Source organism: Alligator mississippiensis, chromosome 16 (genome assembly GCF_030867095.1).
Source record: "Alligator mississippiensis isolate rAllMis1 chromosome 16, rAllMis1, whole genome shotgun sequence".
NCBI lineage: Eukaryota > Metazoa > Chordata > Crocodylia > Alligatoridae > Alligator > Alligator mississippiensis.
The window spans coordinates 32,080,330-32,096,387 of record NC_081839.1 but is presented as its reverse complement, the minus strand read 5'-3'; the positions used below and the strand labels follow the sequence as shown (position 1 = coordinate 32,096,387).

Here is a 16,058-nt window from a genome sequence, read left to right as displayed (position 1 = left end):
CAGCCGCAGAGCTTTGCTGACTGAACTGAGTTTGCATCCGTGCGTTTCCTCCATCCTCGGGCGAAGACCAGGCTCGAGTCCCTGAGGCCTGCTGGGGACATATTTGAAGGGGACACGTGCTCTGCCCACCCACCAGCGACTCCTTTATCCTCACTGGATCTTGTTACAATCTCTGTGTCCTTTGTTTCCTTGGACTCCTACCAGCGGGGCCTGGTGCTCACCAAACCCCTCTCCGTCTCCATTGCTGCTCCCTTGCGGGGTGGGCAGGAAGAGAGAGCATGAACCCTCTCCTGATTTTGGTGCCTCCTTTGTGAAACCTGGCACAAAAACCCCCTTAGTTTCCATGTTACCTCTTTAACCTTTGTAATTACTCCAGTTACACCAGCCCTCGGGCAGAGGTCCTGGGCCAATCAACTTAAAAACACATTATGATTTGTGTTTTGTTGAATATTTGTTCTTCTCATCTCTTTTCCTCACTTCACCCCCCTGCCTGCTTTTCCCTATTGGCTTCACGGGGGATCAGATTTCCAGTTGCAAAACCAGCCTCTCTGGCTTGAACAACATCTTGAGCATCACTATGCAACGGTGCAGGTGTTTTCTTACCTGTTTGCTTCTTCTTTTGCTTGCATGTCTTCTGGGATTCTGCTACAAATGTGGAACTAGCCTCCAGGCTGGCTTTCACTTGCAGATATCACTTGATCCCTTCCTTCCCCCCACTTTTTTTAAGGTCCTACTTTTGATGGGGTGAATGCACTTGATTCTCACACCTCTAGCACTAGTCCAGACACCAAACTCCAGATGCTCCAGAAAACCCAAAGTGATGGACTATCATATATGTGAGCCCCACATTAGCTCATGACATCGAGAGTGTTTAAAACACACCTGCGATGTCACCCCACCCCTCCGAAAATAATTAACACTGAATCAGTATCAATTTATTCTTATTCTGCATTTATTCCCTGAGTTAAGCAGAAACTTCTCTGTCTCAGCAAACTCCCTTTCTGCTTTATGAGCGCGTCCAGAACTGGGATTGGATATGCTGTGCCTGACCAAGAGAAGTGATTTTATTTCTGACAAGTTGATTAGCTCCTTGCCATGCTCAGAGGTTTTGTCAAGTTATATCACAGAATGATGAAGTCTAATCCATCCGGTGAGAGGGAACTAATAAGAGGCAATGGAATAAGAGAAAAAAATCCAATATTTATTCACTGAGAATATGATTTGGTTTATATTATTATGGATGAATAAGAAGTGCTATTAGTCGCATGCAGTTGGACAGACAAAGCAATGATGCTATTAAAAAGCATTGTGCCTGGAGTCCAGACGTTCCCATTCCTGATTGTTTCATTGAAGCTTTTCCAAAAGCCAACATGATCTCTTTGAAAAGTGGTGTCCCCAGGGCTAATTCTTTGCATGCACGACCCATTGGGTGAGACTGTGAAGCTACAGAGCAGGAGAAAGTATTTCATAGCAGACCTCTCAATTCACTTGCACTTATGCATCGGTGGGAATGCTGATGGGCTGAAAGAGGGGACCATCAGGACCAGGACACTTAGAAGACGATCTGCAAACCTAGAAAAACATGGTGGGGTGGGCAGTACAGCCCTTAGCTGGGCAGTCAAAGCCTGTACGCTAGGGCTGGGGCAAGGGGGAGATTTCATTTGCACTGGAGCTACAAGCATCCTTAGAAGAGATCATTTCTCTGCTGCCGGGATGCCCGGTGTCTCTGGAGTGAGGCCTTTTGAAAACACATTTCCTCCTCCATTTGCTGCTTTCAGACATGCTACGGCACCCCTGGGATTTGCACCGCATAAGCCCTTTTACCATGAAGAGCCGCAGCACAGGAGAGAACAATGCCTGCCGTAATCTCTGGGCCGGCAGCGAGCTGCCGTATGCCACATGGCTTTCTCTGCTGTCAGCTGTCGTTATCCTGTGACCGCAGCGAAGGGAGGAGCGGGGGGAGGCACCTGTTGTGTGCACCCAGGTCAAGCGTTGAAGCTCTCCCTGGACAAGTGTGGTACCAGGCAAGGAGGTCCAGCGGTCCCTCGCTAGCTTGGCTGGTGGAGGGGCTAGGTCTTTGTGTGGCCCCTCACTCACACCAGCAGGATGCGGGATGCATCGGGGGGGGGGATGAAAGTGCTTGCAGTAGCAGCCTTAGGGGAGAGCAAACCGGGGGACTGTCCAGGATCCCACACTTTAGGGTGCCCCAAAATTTTGCAACTTTTTTGGGGTGAAGCTTTTGCAAGGAAGTGGTTCTGTTTGCATTTTAACACCCGACTATTTATCTAATTCCCCCAAAGAATATTAAAAAGATCCATGATACAACTGTGGCGGGTTCATATTTACCTGAGTACCTTGAAGAGGCCCCAAATGGCGCTCTTGCCCAGGCCCCAACAACCCTAAGGCCACCCCTGGTGCTTGGTAGCTTTTCTGGCCTGAAATGAAGCTGCCCGACTCTCTCCTCCTTTGTGGATCCATCCAGATACTGAGCGCACCCTCGTCCCTGCAGAATCAGAGCCCCTGGGTGGGGCGAGCCTGCAGGGTCCTGGAGCAGCACTCCTGGCTGCCTTATCTGTTTCAAGGACTTTCCATGAGGCCAACCTCCTGCTCCTCACAGACCCCTCCTGGGGCTGGGCTGGGCATGCCGAGATGGGGAAGGGGGTGGGGGGAAAGGCCTGGCAGCCCTTGTAAGCTGCCCCATCTTTGCCAGTTGACCAAAAGCAGCCCCCCCCCCAGATCTATCACAGCCACCTGGATCTTTCTCCTCCTCCCATGGGGACACCTCAAGGTGCCATCAGTCTCATTCAAATTAAAAGTGAAGCCATCCCTTTGAGGCAGTAATTAGTGTGGACCTAAACATAGCTGATTGGTGGGTTTTTTTTATTAATCCAACCTTCTTGGAGCAAGGGGAGCGGGAAGGGCACTCCTGAAGCTGACAGACCGTCATCGATCGGTAGCTCACAGCCTGGGGAGCGTCCCCCAAGGGCTGCGTGAGGAGGCTGGAGCTGCCAAGAGTCAAGCATCCAGCCTCCTTGCTGGAGAAGAGGAGCAAGCCTGCCATCATACACCTCGCCCGACACCCGTGAGGTACAACACGATAATCTTCACCCTGCAGTTGTCACCCAACTGAGCTATAATAGAGAGGCTGCATTTGCCACTGAGCTGTATCCAGCCACTCCTGAGTGCAGGCTGGGGCTCTCCAAATTCCCTCAAGGAGGGTCCTTTAGGTTTACATGGTGAATATAAGGGGGCTAGGACTGCACACTTCCCTTGACCTGATGGCTGGACATCTTGGGAAGTCCCTAACAACTGGGAGAATCATAGAAAACAAGGGTTGGAAGAGACCTCAGGAGGTCACATCTAGTCCAACCCCTGCTCCAAGCAGGACCAGCCCCAACTACATCATCCCAGGCAAGACTTTGTCTAGCTGGGTCTTCAAAACCTCCAAGGATGGAGAGTCCACCACCTCTCTGGGTCGCCTGTTCCAGTGTTTTACTGCCCTCCTAGCAAGGGTATACTCACAGCAGGGAAGGATGGGTTGTTTCTTAATATAGGTGGAAGGTAACCGAGCGGAGCATAACTCGCCACTCGCACGCAACATCTGTCGTGAGCGCGGCGAGCACTCCTGACCGCGCGGTGCAGCTGGCCCTGGCCCCGCAAGTACCGCAGCTGGGGTGCTGGCGGCCGGGACCCGCAGCCCCAGCAGAGGCCTGTGCAGCCTCCTTGCACCGTACCTCCAGCCACAGCCCCACAGATGGATGTGCCCGTGTGCAGCCACAGGCCCTGCCATGCTCCAGGTAAGTCGGGCACGGAGAGACTGGGCGCAGCCGGAGGAGGCAGTGCTGGGGGTAAACGAGGCCTGACGGCTGGGGCTCGCAGGAGCTGCCGGAGGCGGGCTCGTGCAAGAGGCCGAGGGCAGGCAGTGCCTGTGCCTAGCCCAGAGCCTGACTCGCCTCCCAGGCTGCCTGACCTGGGCGTAGCACTTCACCACGTCTCCCCAAAGTCAGGGTAGATGTACACCCGATAGACTGGAGGCCTGGGATCATGGCTCTGCTCCAGGTCAGGTCAGGTCAGTCTAAGTTTCAGCAGCCGAGCTGTCTGCCATGCTGCCGGGCTCCTGGGTGAGGTGCTCCTGCCTGCTGTCACCTAGCTGGACCCATTCCCCTGACGGGAAGTGAAAAATGGAGTTTCATACCTGGGACTAAAAACAACAGTCAGGTTGGGGCTGTAACTACTGTGCTTTTTGAGGCTCTCACCCGGGGGCACTTAGCCCCGAAAACACACCACCCCTCCAGGCTCCTGGAAATGCTGGCTAATATATGTCTTCTGTTGAGCGGGGTCCTCCTTGTAGGCACAAAGTCCCACGCTGCTCCATCAGCGAGACTGGAGGTCAAGTCCTGATCCGGGAACAGTGGGTCTTTGGGTGTGAGCAGTGCGACTGCTCATCTCGACTAACGCGGGGCCCACGCAAAGACACCAAAGCCCCCCGTCTTTAATGCTCTTGTTCCACTTCAGAGGCACTGAGTCAAGGGGCGCAGCCCAGAGCTCCAAGTCCAGAGGTGCTTGCTAGCCTGGAGGCCAGGGCACTGGCCTACAGCCACAGGGTCATGGGTTTGAATCCTGGTCTGGCCAGTAAGATGGTTTCCTCTGTGACTTCTTTGCTCTTGTGGCCTCCTCCCTCTTTCATTGCTGTGGCCGGAGGCACCGGGTCAAGAGGGGCACCCGACAGTCTTCCTTTCAGCAGAGCTTGCTGGCTTTGTGGAGAGAGTGTTTCTCTAGAGACTTGGTGTCAGGGTTTCAAATCCCATCCTGGCACTGTGACTAAATACCCTTAGTAACATGGTCTCTGGGATGAGTTCTTTACTCCTGGGGCCCCTGACTCTTTCATTGCTGGGCCCAGAGGCACCGAGATAAGAGGCGCACCTGACAACTGTCTAAGAAGAAAAGCTAGCTGGCCTTGTGGTTGAGGTGCTGGCTTGAGACTGGGAATCATGGGTTCAAATCCCACCCTGGCACTGTGAGTAAGTACCATTAGTAACATGGTCTCTGGGACAAGTTCTTTACTCCCGGGGCCCCCGACTCTTTCATTGCTGCGGCCAGAGGCACCGAGATAAGAGGCGCACCCGGCAGGTCTCCAGGAAGGAGAGCTTGCTGGCCTTGTGGGTGAGGTGCTGCCTTGAGACGCTGGAGGCACGGGTTCTAGTCCCGTGTGTGTCTGGGCTGGTGAGTGATCCTGAGTGAGCCCAAGACCCATGGCCTGGGTGCCCCCCTAGCTGTGCTGTTTGAGCGCACAGCAGCTGGGGTTGGCTCCATGCTGCTGCTGCTCAGCATGATTTAGAGGCGCCCTTGTCTACTGTTGTCGCAGGACCTTTTGGAGGTCACGGAGAGGTCGCCCGGGTCTGGGGCGTCCAGTTTTGGCACTCCAAATGTACACGTACAGTGTACAGTTGTACGTACAGTGTACAGTCGTCCAGGTGAATGTCTCCCAGTAACTAAAAGGTGTACACCTGGACGACTGTACACTGTACGTACAACTGTACACTGTACGTGTACATTTGGAGTGCCAAAACTGGACGCCCCCAGACCCGGGCGACCTCTCCGTGACCTCCAAAAGGTCCTGCGATAACAGTAGACAAGGGCGCCTCTAAATCATGCTAAGCAGCAGCAGCATGGAGCCAACCCCAGCTGCTGTGCGCTCAAACAGCACAGCTAGGGGGGCACCCAGGCCATGGGTCTTGGGCTCACTCAGGATCACTCACCAGCCCAGACACACACGGGACTAGAACCCATGCCTCCAGCATCTCAAGGCAGCGCCTCACCCACAAGGCCAGCAAGCTCTCCTTCCTGGAGACCTGCCGGGTGCGCCTCTTATCTCGGTGCCTCTGGCCGCAGCAATGAAAGAGTCGGGGGCCCCGGGAGTAAAGAACTTGTCCCAGAGACCATGTTACTAATGGTACTTACTCACAGTGCCAGGGTGGGATTTGAACCCATGATTTCCACTCTCAAGCCAGCACCTCAACCACAAGGCCAGCTAGCTTTTCTTCTTACAGACTTGTCAGGTGCGCCTCTTATCTTGGTGCCTCTGGGCCCAGCAATGAAAGAGTCAGGACCCTGGGAGTAAAGAACTTCTCCCAGAGACCAGCTTACTAATGGTATTTACTCACAGTGCTAGGGTGGGATTTGAACCCATGATTCCCAGTCTCAAGCCAGCACCTCAACCACAAGGCCAACTAGCTCTCCTTCTCAGAAGCCTGCCGGGTGCGCCTCTTATCTCGGTGCCTCAGGGGTGTGTCGGGGGCGTGTCGGAGCTTTTGGGGCTCCTCCGATTTTCGGGGGGGGGGCGTGACACGGGTGTGTGGGGGGGGTGCTGGGGGCAAGTCAGGGGTGTGTCGGGGGCGTGTGAAGGCTTTGTGAACCTGCTGATTTTTGGGAGGGGGTGTGGCAGGGGCGTGGCGGGGGTGTGGCGGGGGCGAGTCAGGGGTGTGGCGGGGGTGTGTCAGTGCTTTTGGGAATCCTCCGATTTTCCGGAGGGAGCGTGACACGGGTGTGTGGGGGGTGTGCTGCGGGCGAGTCAAGGGTGTGTCAGGGGCGTGTCAAGGCTTTTGTGAACCTGTTGATTTGGGGGAGGGGGTGTGGCGGGGGCGTGGTGGAGGTGTGGCGGGGGCGAGTCAGGGGTGTGTTGGGGGCATGTCGTGGCTTTGTGAATCTGCTGATTTTTGGGAGGGGGTGTGGTGGGGGTGTGCTGGGGGTGTGGCGGGGGCGAGTCAGGGGTGTGTCGGGGGCGTGTCGGGGCTTTTGGGGATCCTCGGGTTTTCCGGGGAGGCATGACACAGGTGTGTGGGGGGTGTGCTGGTGCGAGTCAAGGGTATGTCGGGAGCGTGTCAAGGCTTTTGGGAACCTGCTGATTTTTGGGAGGGGGCGTGGCGGGGGCATGGCGGGGGTGTGGCGGGGGCGAGTCAGGGGTGTGTCGGGGGCATGTCGGGGCTTTTGGGAATCCTCCGATTTTCTGGGGGGGCGTGACACGGGTGTGTGGGGGGTGCGCTGGGGACGAGTCAAGCGTGTGTCGGGGGCGTGTCAAGACTTGTGTGAACCTGCTGATTTTGGGGAGGGGGTGTGGCGGGGGCGTGGTGGAGGTGTGGCGGGGCGAGTCAGGGGTGTGTCGGGGGCGTGTCGGCACTTTTGGGAATCCTCCGATTTTCCGGGGGCATGTGACACGGGTGTGTGGGAGGTGTGCTTGGGGGCGAGTCAGGGGTGTGTCGGGGGCGTGTGAAGGCTTTGTGAACCTGCTGATTTTGGAGAGGGGCTGTGGTGGGGGTGTGGTGGGGGTGTGGCGGGGGCGAGTCAGGGGTGTGTCGGGGCTTTTGGGGATCCTCGGGTTTTCCAGGGGGGCATGACAAGGGTGTGCGGGGGGTGTGCTGGTGCGAGTCAAGGGTGTGTCGGGGGGGTGTCAAGGCTTTTGGGAACCTGCTGATTTTTGGGAGGGGGTGTGGCAGGGGCGTGGCGGGGGTGTGGCGGGGGCGAGTCAGGGGTGTGTCGGGGACGTGTCAAGGCTTTTGTGAACCTGCTGATTTTGGGGAGGGGGTGTGGCGGAGGCGTGGTGGAGGTGTGGCGGGGGCGAGTCAGGGGTGTGGCGGGGGCGTGTCGGGGCCTTTGGGAATCCTTCGATTTTCCGGGGGGGGCGTGACACGGGTGTGTGGGTGGTGTGCTGGGGGCGAGTCATCGGTGTGTCGGGGGCGTGTCAAGGCTTTTGGGAACCTGCTGATTTTTCGGAGGGGGCGTGGCGGGGGCATGGTGGGGGTGTGGCGGGGGCGAGTCAGGGGTGTGTCGGGGGCGTGTCGGGGCTTTTGGGAATCCTCCGATTTTCCGGGGGGGCATGACACGGATGTGTGGGGGGTGTGCTGGGGGCGAGTCAGGGGTGTGTTGGGGGCGTGTGAAGGCTTTGTGAACCTGCTGATTTTTGGGAGGGGGTGTGGCAGGGGCGTGGCGGGGGTGTGGCGGGGGTGAGTCAGGGGTGTGTCGGGGGCGTGTCGGGGCTTTTGGGAATCCTCCGATTTTCCGGGGGGGGGGGCGTGACACGGATGTGTGGGGGTGTGCTGGGGGTGAGTCAATGGTGTGTCGGGGACGTGTCAAGGCTTTTGTGAACCTGCTGATTTGGGGGAGGGGGTGTGGCGGGGGCGTGGTGGAGGTGTGGCGGGGGCGAGTCAGGGGTGTGTCGGGGGCGTGTCGGCGCTTTTGGGAATCCTCCGATTTTCCGGGGGGGCGTGACACGGGTGTGTGGGGGGTGTGCTGGGGGCGAGTCAGGGGTGTGTCGGGGGCGTGTGAAGGCTTTGTGAACCTGCTGATTTTGGAGAAGGGGTGTGGCGGGGGCGTGGTGGAGGTGTGGCGGGGGCGAGTCAGGGGTGTGTTGGGGGCGTGTTGGGGCCTTTGGGAATCCTCCCATTTTCCGGGGGGGCGTGACACGGGTGTGTGGGGGGTGTGCTGGGGGCGAGTCAGGGGTGTGTCGGGGGCGTGTGAAGGCTTTGTGAACCTGCTGATTTTGGAGAGGGGGTGTGGCGGGGGCGTGGTGGGGGTGTGGCGGGGGCGAGTTAGGGGTGGGTCGGGGGCGTGTCGGGGCTTTTGGGAATCCTCCAATTTTCCAGGGGGGCGTGACATGGGTGTGTGGGGGGTGTGTGCTGGGGGGCGAGTCAGGGGTGTGTCTGGGGCGTGTCTAGGCTTTTGTGAACCTGCTGATTTTTGGGAGGGGGCGTGGCGGGGGTGTGGTGGGGGAGAATCAGGGGTGTGGCAGGGGCATGTCGTGCTGTCTCAAAAAATTGGAGAGTTCAGAAAATCCCTTACACGCGTCCAACACACCCCTGACTCTCTCCCAGCACACCCCTGACACCCCCCGTCATCCTCCCCCCAAATTGGAGGATTCACAAAGGCCCTGACACACCCCCTGCACACCCCTGCCACGCCCCCAGAAATAAATCAGCGGATTCACAAAAGCCCTAACACACCCCCAACTCACCCCCAGCACACCCCCTCCACTCCCCTGCTACGCCCCCCCCCAAAAAAATCAGTGTGTTCACAAAAGCTCTGACACCCCCCCTCCCCCCACTTGCTCCTGGCACACCCCCACTGCAGCCCCAACACAGCTCTGACATACCCCTCACAAAACCTGGATCCCCCATAGTATGCTGACGGCCCCCCCCCCGCCCCGTATGCCCCTGACAGCCCTCCCCCATTCATAATCCCTGTAATCCCACTTCTTGCACCCCATCCCCTATTCCGGACACCCCCCCCCAGCAAGCTCCCGACTCCTTGTCCTGGGGTTGGGCCGTGGGCAGATGCTCCAAGGCGCTGGGGAAGGGCGGGGGGCCCAGCTCCGCTGCTCTTGCTGCGTCGTGCTGCCGAACCAAAGTCGCATCCTGCTGGTCCTGGCCGAGTGGTGCCAGGAGCCGGGCCATGCTGGGCACCCCAGCTGCAGGCCCCCCGCAGCCCTCCACCCAGACACAGGGTGCGGACTTTGGCCTGCGCCCCATCTGCGGCAGCTCAGCGACTCTGCAAAGAAGGGTAATCTGTGCCTCAGCCTCCCCAGAGTGCTTGGGAGAGGGGGTAGCTGCTGGAAGCAGACGTGGGCCCTGCGGCTGGGCTGCAAGTCTGCAAACCCCTTCCCGCAGTTGCATGAGAGGGCAGAGCTCCAGGCTCCAGCAGGTGCCAGAGGCTGAACACGGCCTACCTGCTCGGGGTCTCTTGGATCCTGCATTTTAAGAACAAAGCCACACACTTCCCAATCTTTATTCCCCACTTTGCATGTAACAACACACCCTGCGTTGCTCCTCTGCTGCCCTCAGCCCCAAGGGCACCTGCAGTCCATGGAGCAGGGCTGGGCGAGGGAGGCAGCAAGGCAAGGAGGAAACCAGGAGGCTGGGGGCTACTTGCAGGGTTGGGCAGGATCTGGGCAAACTCCTGCCCGGTGTCAGCCTGGATGTCAGTCAGGTTCACGCCTTTGTGGTGGGTGAGTCTGCCGGCGAGAGCAGCCCCAGTGTCAGCCAGCATCTGGGGCACAGGAGAGGCCTCATGGTCGTGGCACTGGGCTCCTCGGCACGGGCACGGCGCCCACTGGCTGGACAAATGCACTCTGTCCACAGCTCAGGTAGAGAGGAAAAGTTTACACACATCCCCCCGACCCTGCCAGGCTCCACGGCCAGCCAGCCCCATGCCGTGATGCGCCTCCTCACCTGAGGTGCCCGAGCTGCCGGCAGACCCACGTCCCCTGCGCCAGGCTCCAGTAGTCGTGACAAGCCAAGTGCCAGCCCGGCACGCCCGGCACCTGCACTTCCAGCAGGAAGGTCCCCGTGGTGATCCTGAAAGAGACTGAAGCCATCGGATGAGCAGGGCCTTGCCGGCACATGCCGCTATGGCATGAGCCCAGGTGACCCTCACTGCAGACAGGGCAGCCTGGGGAGGCAGGCGAATTGCAGCCACCGCGCTGGCACCGGCCTGGCACCACAGCCCACGGCCTGCTTCACTGCTGGCTCAGCACCATCTCTGGACCCCAGGACCAAGACCCTCAGCCTGTTCCCATCAGGACCCCAGCCCAAGGACCGGGGCACGGGCTCAGAGCAGGGCTGGCACTTGTGCCCCCAGCCCCTGCAGAGGAGGAGAGCACGGGTCTGGGCAGCCTGCACCCGGCAGCTTGCGTGCAAAGCTCGAGCAGCCCCATAGCTCGAGCCCTGGGGGTGCACTGGGCCTAAGAGCAGGGGCTTGACAGCCCCCCACCATGTCCTCTCCTGGGCAGTGGAGCTCCCAAACCTCTCTGCGGGGCCAAGGCAGGCATGGCCGAGGCAGGCTCCTCATCCTCCTCCGTATCCCTGCAGTTCGAGGTCACCGCCAGGTCCGGCAGGGCAGGAGTCTCCTGCCCCCTCGGGGGCTGCCTCAGGTGCCACGCTGTGGGAGGGAGAGCAGAGTCGGTGGGGGGGTGGCAGGTCCCATCGAGGGGCCTGGAAAAATGCGACTGTGACAAGCCGGAGCGTGTTGGGGGAAGCATAGGCAGAGAGGGCAGGAGGGATGCAGGCGGGCAGGCAGAGCCAGCCATGCACCCTGGCCCCCGATTACCCCCCACAGCTCGGTCACCCCCACATCGAGCCCTCTGCTCAGCCATGGGGTCTGGGCAGGTTCCCCAGAGGGAAGACTGACCTAGGAGCCACAGCCCGGCGGCCACCCCGGCCAGCAGCCCCACGACCGCCAGCAGCAGCAGGAGCCTCTTGGCAGTGCACAAGCCCTTGAGGGCCGGGCAGGATGGACCTTCAAACACAGAGGGAGAGAGGGCAGAGACCAGCGCTCGTGTCCAGGCTGCTCGTTATCCAGCGCCAGGCACCGCTGCACGGGCTGGCACTTGGCTCTGTCTCTCCCCCTCCCCAGCACGTCCCCTGCAGCTCAGGTCTTGCTGGTAGTTGGTTTGCTACCTTACTCCTGCCTTATCATGCAGGGTGGGGCAATGCCCCGTGAGCCCCAGCCCTGGCACCAGCACAGTCTGCCTCTCCCAGGTCCTGCCCGCAGCACCCCGTGGGTCAGGCTGCCCCTGCCCATGCCTGTCCCACCGCACCACACCGAGGGCTGTGCCCTGCCCATGTTACCTCCCAGCTCCACTCGCCAGGTCGCATAGCGGGGGCCCGTGCCCCCCGGGTAGGGCTGATCCACGGGGAGGGGTGCAGGTGAGGCCACGCTCTAGGGAGAGAAACAAAGACCTGGGTCAGGCTGGAGGCAGAGAGGGATGCTGTCTCCAAGGTGCTGTGTGCATACACGTGTGTGTGCAAGTGTGTGCATGTGTCCTCCGCACCCCACACCAGCCCGCTGGGCTCCGACACAGCAGCAGCAAACCCAGGAACGGTCCCCTTGGGCCAGGACAGACACTGGGACACGCTCCCAGGTTAAGACACACGTGTGCAGACATCTATCCTGAGTACTGATGAACGCCACAAGCCCAGGCGCTCTTTCGTTCCCCGGTGCTCCTCTCTCTCGCCATCCGCACTCTCATGAGGGAAAAAGACCATTCCCAGGCTGGAAAGGAGCTCCATGCCGCAAACCGCTTCACCTCCACCCTTCCACGGGAAAATCCTCCTCCGCTCCCAGGGGGCGAGAAGGCCGAGACCGGCACCCTCCTTACAGGGCCCGGCCCGCCTCACTAGTCACACTGCCCATGAGGGGCAAAAGGGAAATGCCCGGAGCCGGCTTGCAGGGAGAGCCGATAGCCAGCCAAAGGACAGAGCTGTCCGCAGAGGCACAGTGAGACCTGCGCCCTGCTCACAGGGTGGTCCACAGCTCTGCAGACCCCAGCCCTCCACCAGGCGCACGGGACTTGCACCCTCCTTACAGGGCGGCCCAGCAGTCCAGATGTGCAGTGCCAGGCATGGATGCAGGAAGGAGGACCGGTGCCTGGACACAAGGATCGGAGCGGAGGCCACGAGCTTCAACCCAGCCACGGGAAGGTCATCCAGCTCTGGGGTCTAAGGAGCTTGCCGTCACCCCACGAGACTCGGCTCCGGTCTGCAAGGCCGCCCTGCGGCACCATGCTGCAGACTGCTTCGGCTCGCTCACGCCAGCGCCAGGAGGCTACGCCCGCCCTGCTGACAGGGGCACCTCTCCGACCGGCTGCTTTGGCAGTGGACCTGGCCTTCCACTTACAGGACGTCCAGCGCTACGCACGTCCAAACCCACTGTCCTTCTCCTGATAGCAGGCACCACACACCCGTCTTACAGGAGGCTGCGCCACTGGCAGCCGCGTCTGGCCTGGACCCCGCTTACAGGGCGGCCGCGCTGCGCAAGACTGCCAACCAGATCTACGGCCTTTAGCAACAAGGTGGTGGTGACACACGCCTTGCTTACAGGGCTGTCCACCTGCCACCTGACTGCTGCACAAGTGCAACACCATCAAGGGCAGAGACCCATTTCCGGGTCCAAATTTCCAAAATTTGGCCACTACATGATCGAGACCTAAAGGCAGGGAGGCCGCTCTGTCCAGAGTCCCTACCTTTTGCATCCCTCTTTACTGACTTTTGGCCTCTCGTGTTTTACCCGCCGCATGTCCTTCTGGCAGCTGCAAAAAGAAAAAGAAAAGAAATAACAACCCACCCCCGGAAACAAACAGGGGGACACAGTCTGGGTGTAAGGCATGGAGCCAGAGACCGAGACAGGAAGCTGTAACGTCTGTGAGTTTGGTCCTTCCCTGTATCCCCTGCTGATCTGTCTTCTGTTCGACAGAGGGGCAGCATGACATCTCCTCGTTCAGCTTCCCAAGACTGGGGCAGTTGGACATGGCAAGCCATGGGCCACAAGCTTCCCGCTCACAGGGAGGTCCCACTGCGCCAAGACTCTCGGAGCCACATTTTGACTCATACGTGACCGAGACCTAAAGGCAGGGCCGTCAGCGTGTCCAGAGTCCCTTTCCTTCGTACCCCATTTCCCTCGCTGGCTTTGCTCCTGGCTCGCGCCTTCGCCACTGGGTCTTCCGAGGACTGTAAGGACAAGGACAGAGACTGGCTGTAAGTAAATGCAGCTTCAGGGCACGTCGAGCGGCTGCAACTTCTCCCTTTTCAGCCCTGGTGTGAAGGGCTTCTAACACGCTCAGGTCTCCTCCGGAGCCTGCAGCCCTCCCTGCAATCCCTAAGGAACACCTCTGCCAAAACCTCACAAAGTGGCCTACGATGCTGAGGAAGAAGAGCAGGAGAACTGTGCCTCGCCTCCTGGCCGGGGGCCCAGCACATCCTCCCACTCCAAACCTGCCACGGCTCCCAAATCCCTAGTCTTTACCCAAACTCTCTTACCTTGCCTCCTGCTTGCCGGGCATGGTTTTCTGCCCCGGTTATCAGTTCAGTTGCATTCATCTGCCTTCTCTGCTTCTCTTGCTGGGGGCAGAAAGAACAAGAAAGAGACGGGATCGAAGTCAGCACAATGGAAGATGTGTCTGCAGCCCCCAACATCTCTCCCTCTTTTACTCTTACCTGGATCTGCGGCCACTCTGTCCTGTGTCCGCGGAAAGTGGGGAGGGGACACCCTCTGCGGGCACCGCTGCCGACATCCCGGCCAGCCAGGAGCAGAGCGCGACGGGCCAGGACTCTGGACACAACTGCTCGGGCGGCACCATGAACGGTGACCACGAGCACCGGCAACCCTGCTGACAGGGCGGTGCTCCCTCCACACAGCTGGCTGCTGGGGCATGAAGCCCGCAGACAACCTTGCAGGCTGCAGGCCGGGGCGGGGGCACGCAAGAACAGCTGGCCAAGTGCCAGGGCACTCGTTTCCAGGGTCTCGGGGAGGGAATACATGGCCTTCCCACAAGGAGGGAAGGAACCCTTCATGCCAGCTACCAAGTCACCAAAACAACACGCTAACCACCCAAGAAAAGGGGGCATGCATAAGACCTGTACCCTGACATACAGGGAGGTCACGTGCCCAGAAGTATTAGAGAGGAGCCTAATGCTCCCCAAGGCCAGAAGGCATGGAAATCTATACTGTTGCTTTACCCCCTAGGTGAGGAGCTGGGAGGAGAAGGCTACGAGGACGCATCGCACCCCTTTTCCAGCTCTGGGAAGAAAATAAAGTACACTGCAGCGATTTTAAGAACAAAAGAAAATAACACGCTTTCATTCCCAGGCAGTCCTCTCTCTCGCCATCCACACTCTCACAAGGGAAAAAGACCGTTCCCAGGCTGGAAAGGAGCTCCATGCCGCAAACCGCTTCACCTCCACCCTGCCACGGGAAAATCCTCCTCCGCTCCCAGGGGGCAAGACGGCCGAGACTGGCACCCTCCTTACAGGGCCCGGCCCGCCTGACCAGTCACACTGCCCACAAGGGGCAAAAGGGAAAGACCCAGAGCCGGCTTTCAGGAAGGGCCGTCAGCCAGCCAAATCAAAGAGCTATCACCAAAGGCACAGTGAGAGCCATCCGGATGAGGAGTGCCAGGCATAGATGCAGGAAGGAGGACCGGTGCCTGGACACAGGGATCAGAGAGGAACAGGAACTCCCCAGCCTGTAGGTCTGCTGCTGGTTCTTCCTCCCCAGGTGCAGCACCGTGCACTTGTCAGTGTTGAATCCCATCCTGTTCTCATCCGCCCACCCCTGTAACTTGTCCAGATGGCCCACATCCCCCCACATCTTAGTGTCGTCTGCGAATTTGAACAAGGTGCTTTTTACCCCCTTGTCCAAGTCGCTGATGAAGATGTTGAACAGCGCGGGCCGGAGGACCAAGCCCTGGGGGACCCCACTGCCCACATCCCTCCAGGTCAAATAGGACGCATCCACCACCACTCTGGGTGCGGCCCTCCAGCCAGCTAGTGACCCATCTGACTGTGCAGGTGTCGACGCCACCGTCCCCTAGTTTTTAATGAGAATGGGGTGAGAGACGGTGTCGAAGGCCTTCCTGAAGTCCAGAAAGACTACGTCCACTGCTACCCCTGCGTCCAAGGATGTTGTGACCTGGTTGTAGAAGCCCACCAGGTTGGCTTGACAAGACATGCCTCGAATGAATCCGTGCTGGTTGTCCCTGAGCATAACCTCCCCAGCTGCCCCTCGTGGACATGTGCCAGGGTAACTCTCTCAAAAAGCTTACCCAGGACCGAGGTAAGACTAACAGGCCTATAGCTCCCTGGGTCCTCCTTCCTCCCTTTTTTGAAAATGAGAACCACATTGGCCCTTTTCCAGTCCTCTGGCACCACATCAGAGCACCACGAGTGCTCGTAAAGCCGTGCCAGGGTCCCGCCATGACCTCTGCCAATTCCCTCAGCGCTCTGGGGTGGAGATCGTCAGGACCAGCTGATTTAAATACGCCCAGTCCCTCCAGAAGTTCCCCGACTAGATCCTCACTGACCCTGGGCCTGGGTGCGCCTCCCCCGGGGCCTGAGGGGGTCCTGGTGGGGGGGTGACCTGGGCCCTGCTCAGGAAAATGGAGGCAAAGAAATTGTTAAATAGGTTAGCCTTGTCATCTGGTGCGACAACCAGATTTCCTAGCGTGTCTTACAGAGGCCCCACGTTACCCGGTACCTTCTTTTTGCCCCCTGTGTATTTAAAAAAGGACTTCT

The 16,058-nt window shown here is 59.2% G+C and overlaps 1 protein-coding gene across 1 annotated transcript; it reads right to left on the bottom strand.

Moving 5' to 3' along the window:
- Positions 1-9,714: 9,714 nt before the first annotated feature.
- On the bottom strand, positions 9,715-14,059 carry LOC132246623 (transmembrane protease serine 5-like). The gene is made up of 7 exons (XM_059719958.1): positions 13,983-14,059; positions 13,057-13,078; positions 11,619-11,709; positions 11,179-11,286; positions 10,795-10,929; positions 10,221-10,356; positions 9,715-10,003 (listed from the first exon to the last, which is right to left on the bottom strand). Exons 1-7 carry the CDS (start codon positions 14,057-14,059, stop codon positions 9,715-9,717), a joined length of 858 nt encoding a protein of 285 aa, XP_059575941.1.
- Positions 14,060-16,058: the final 1,999 nt, after the last annotated feature.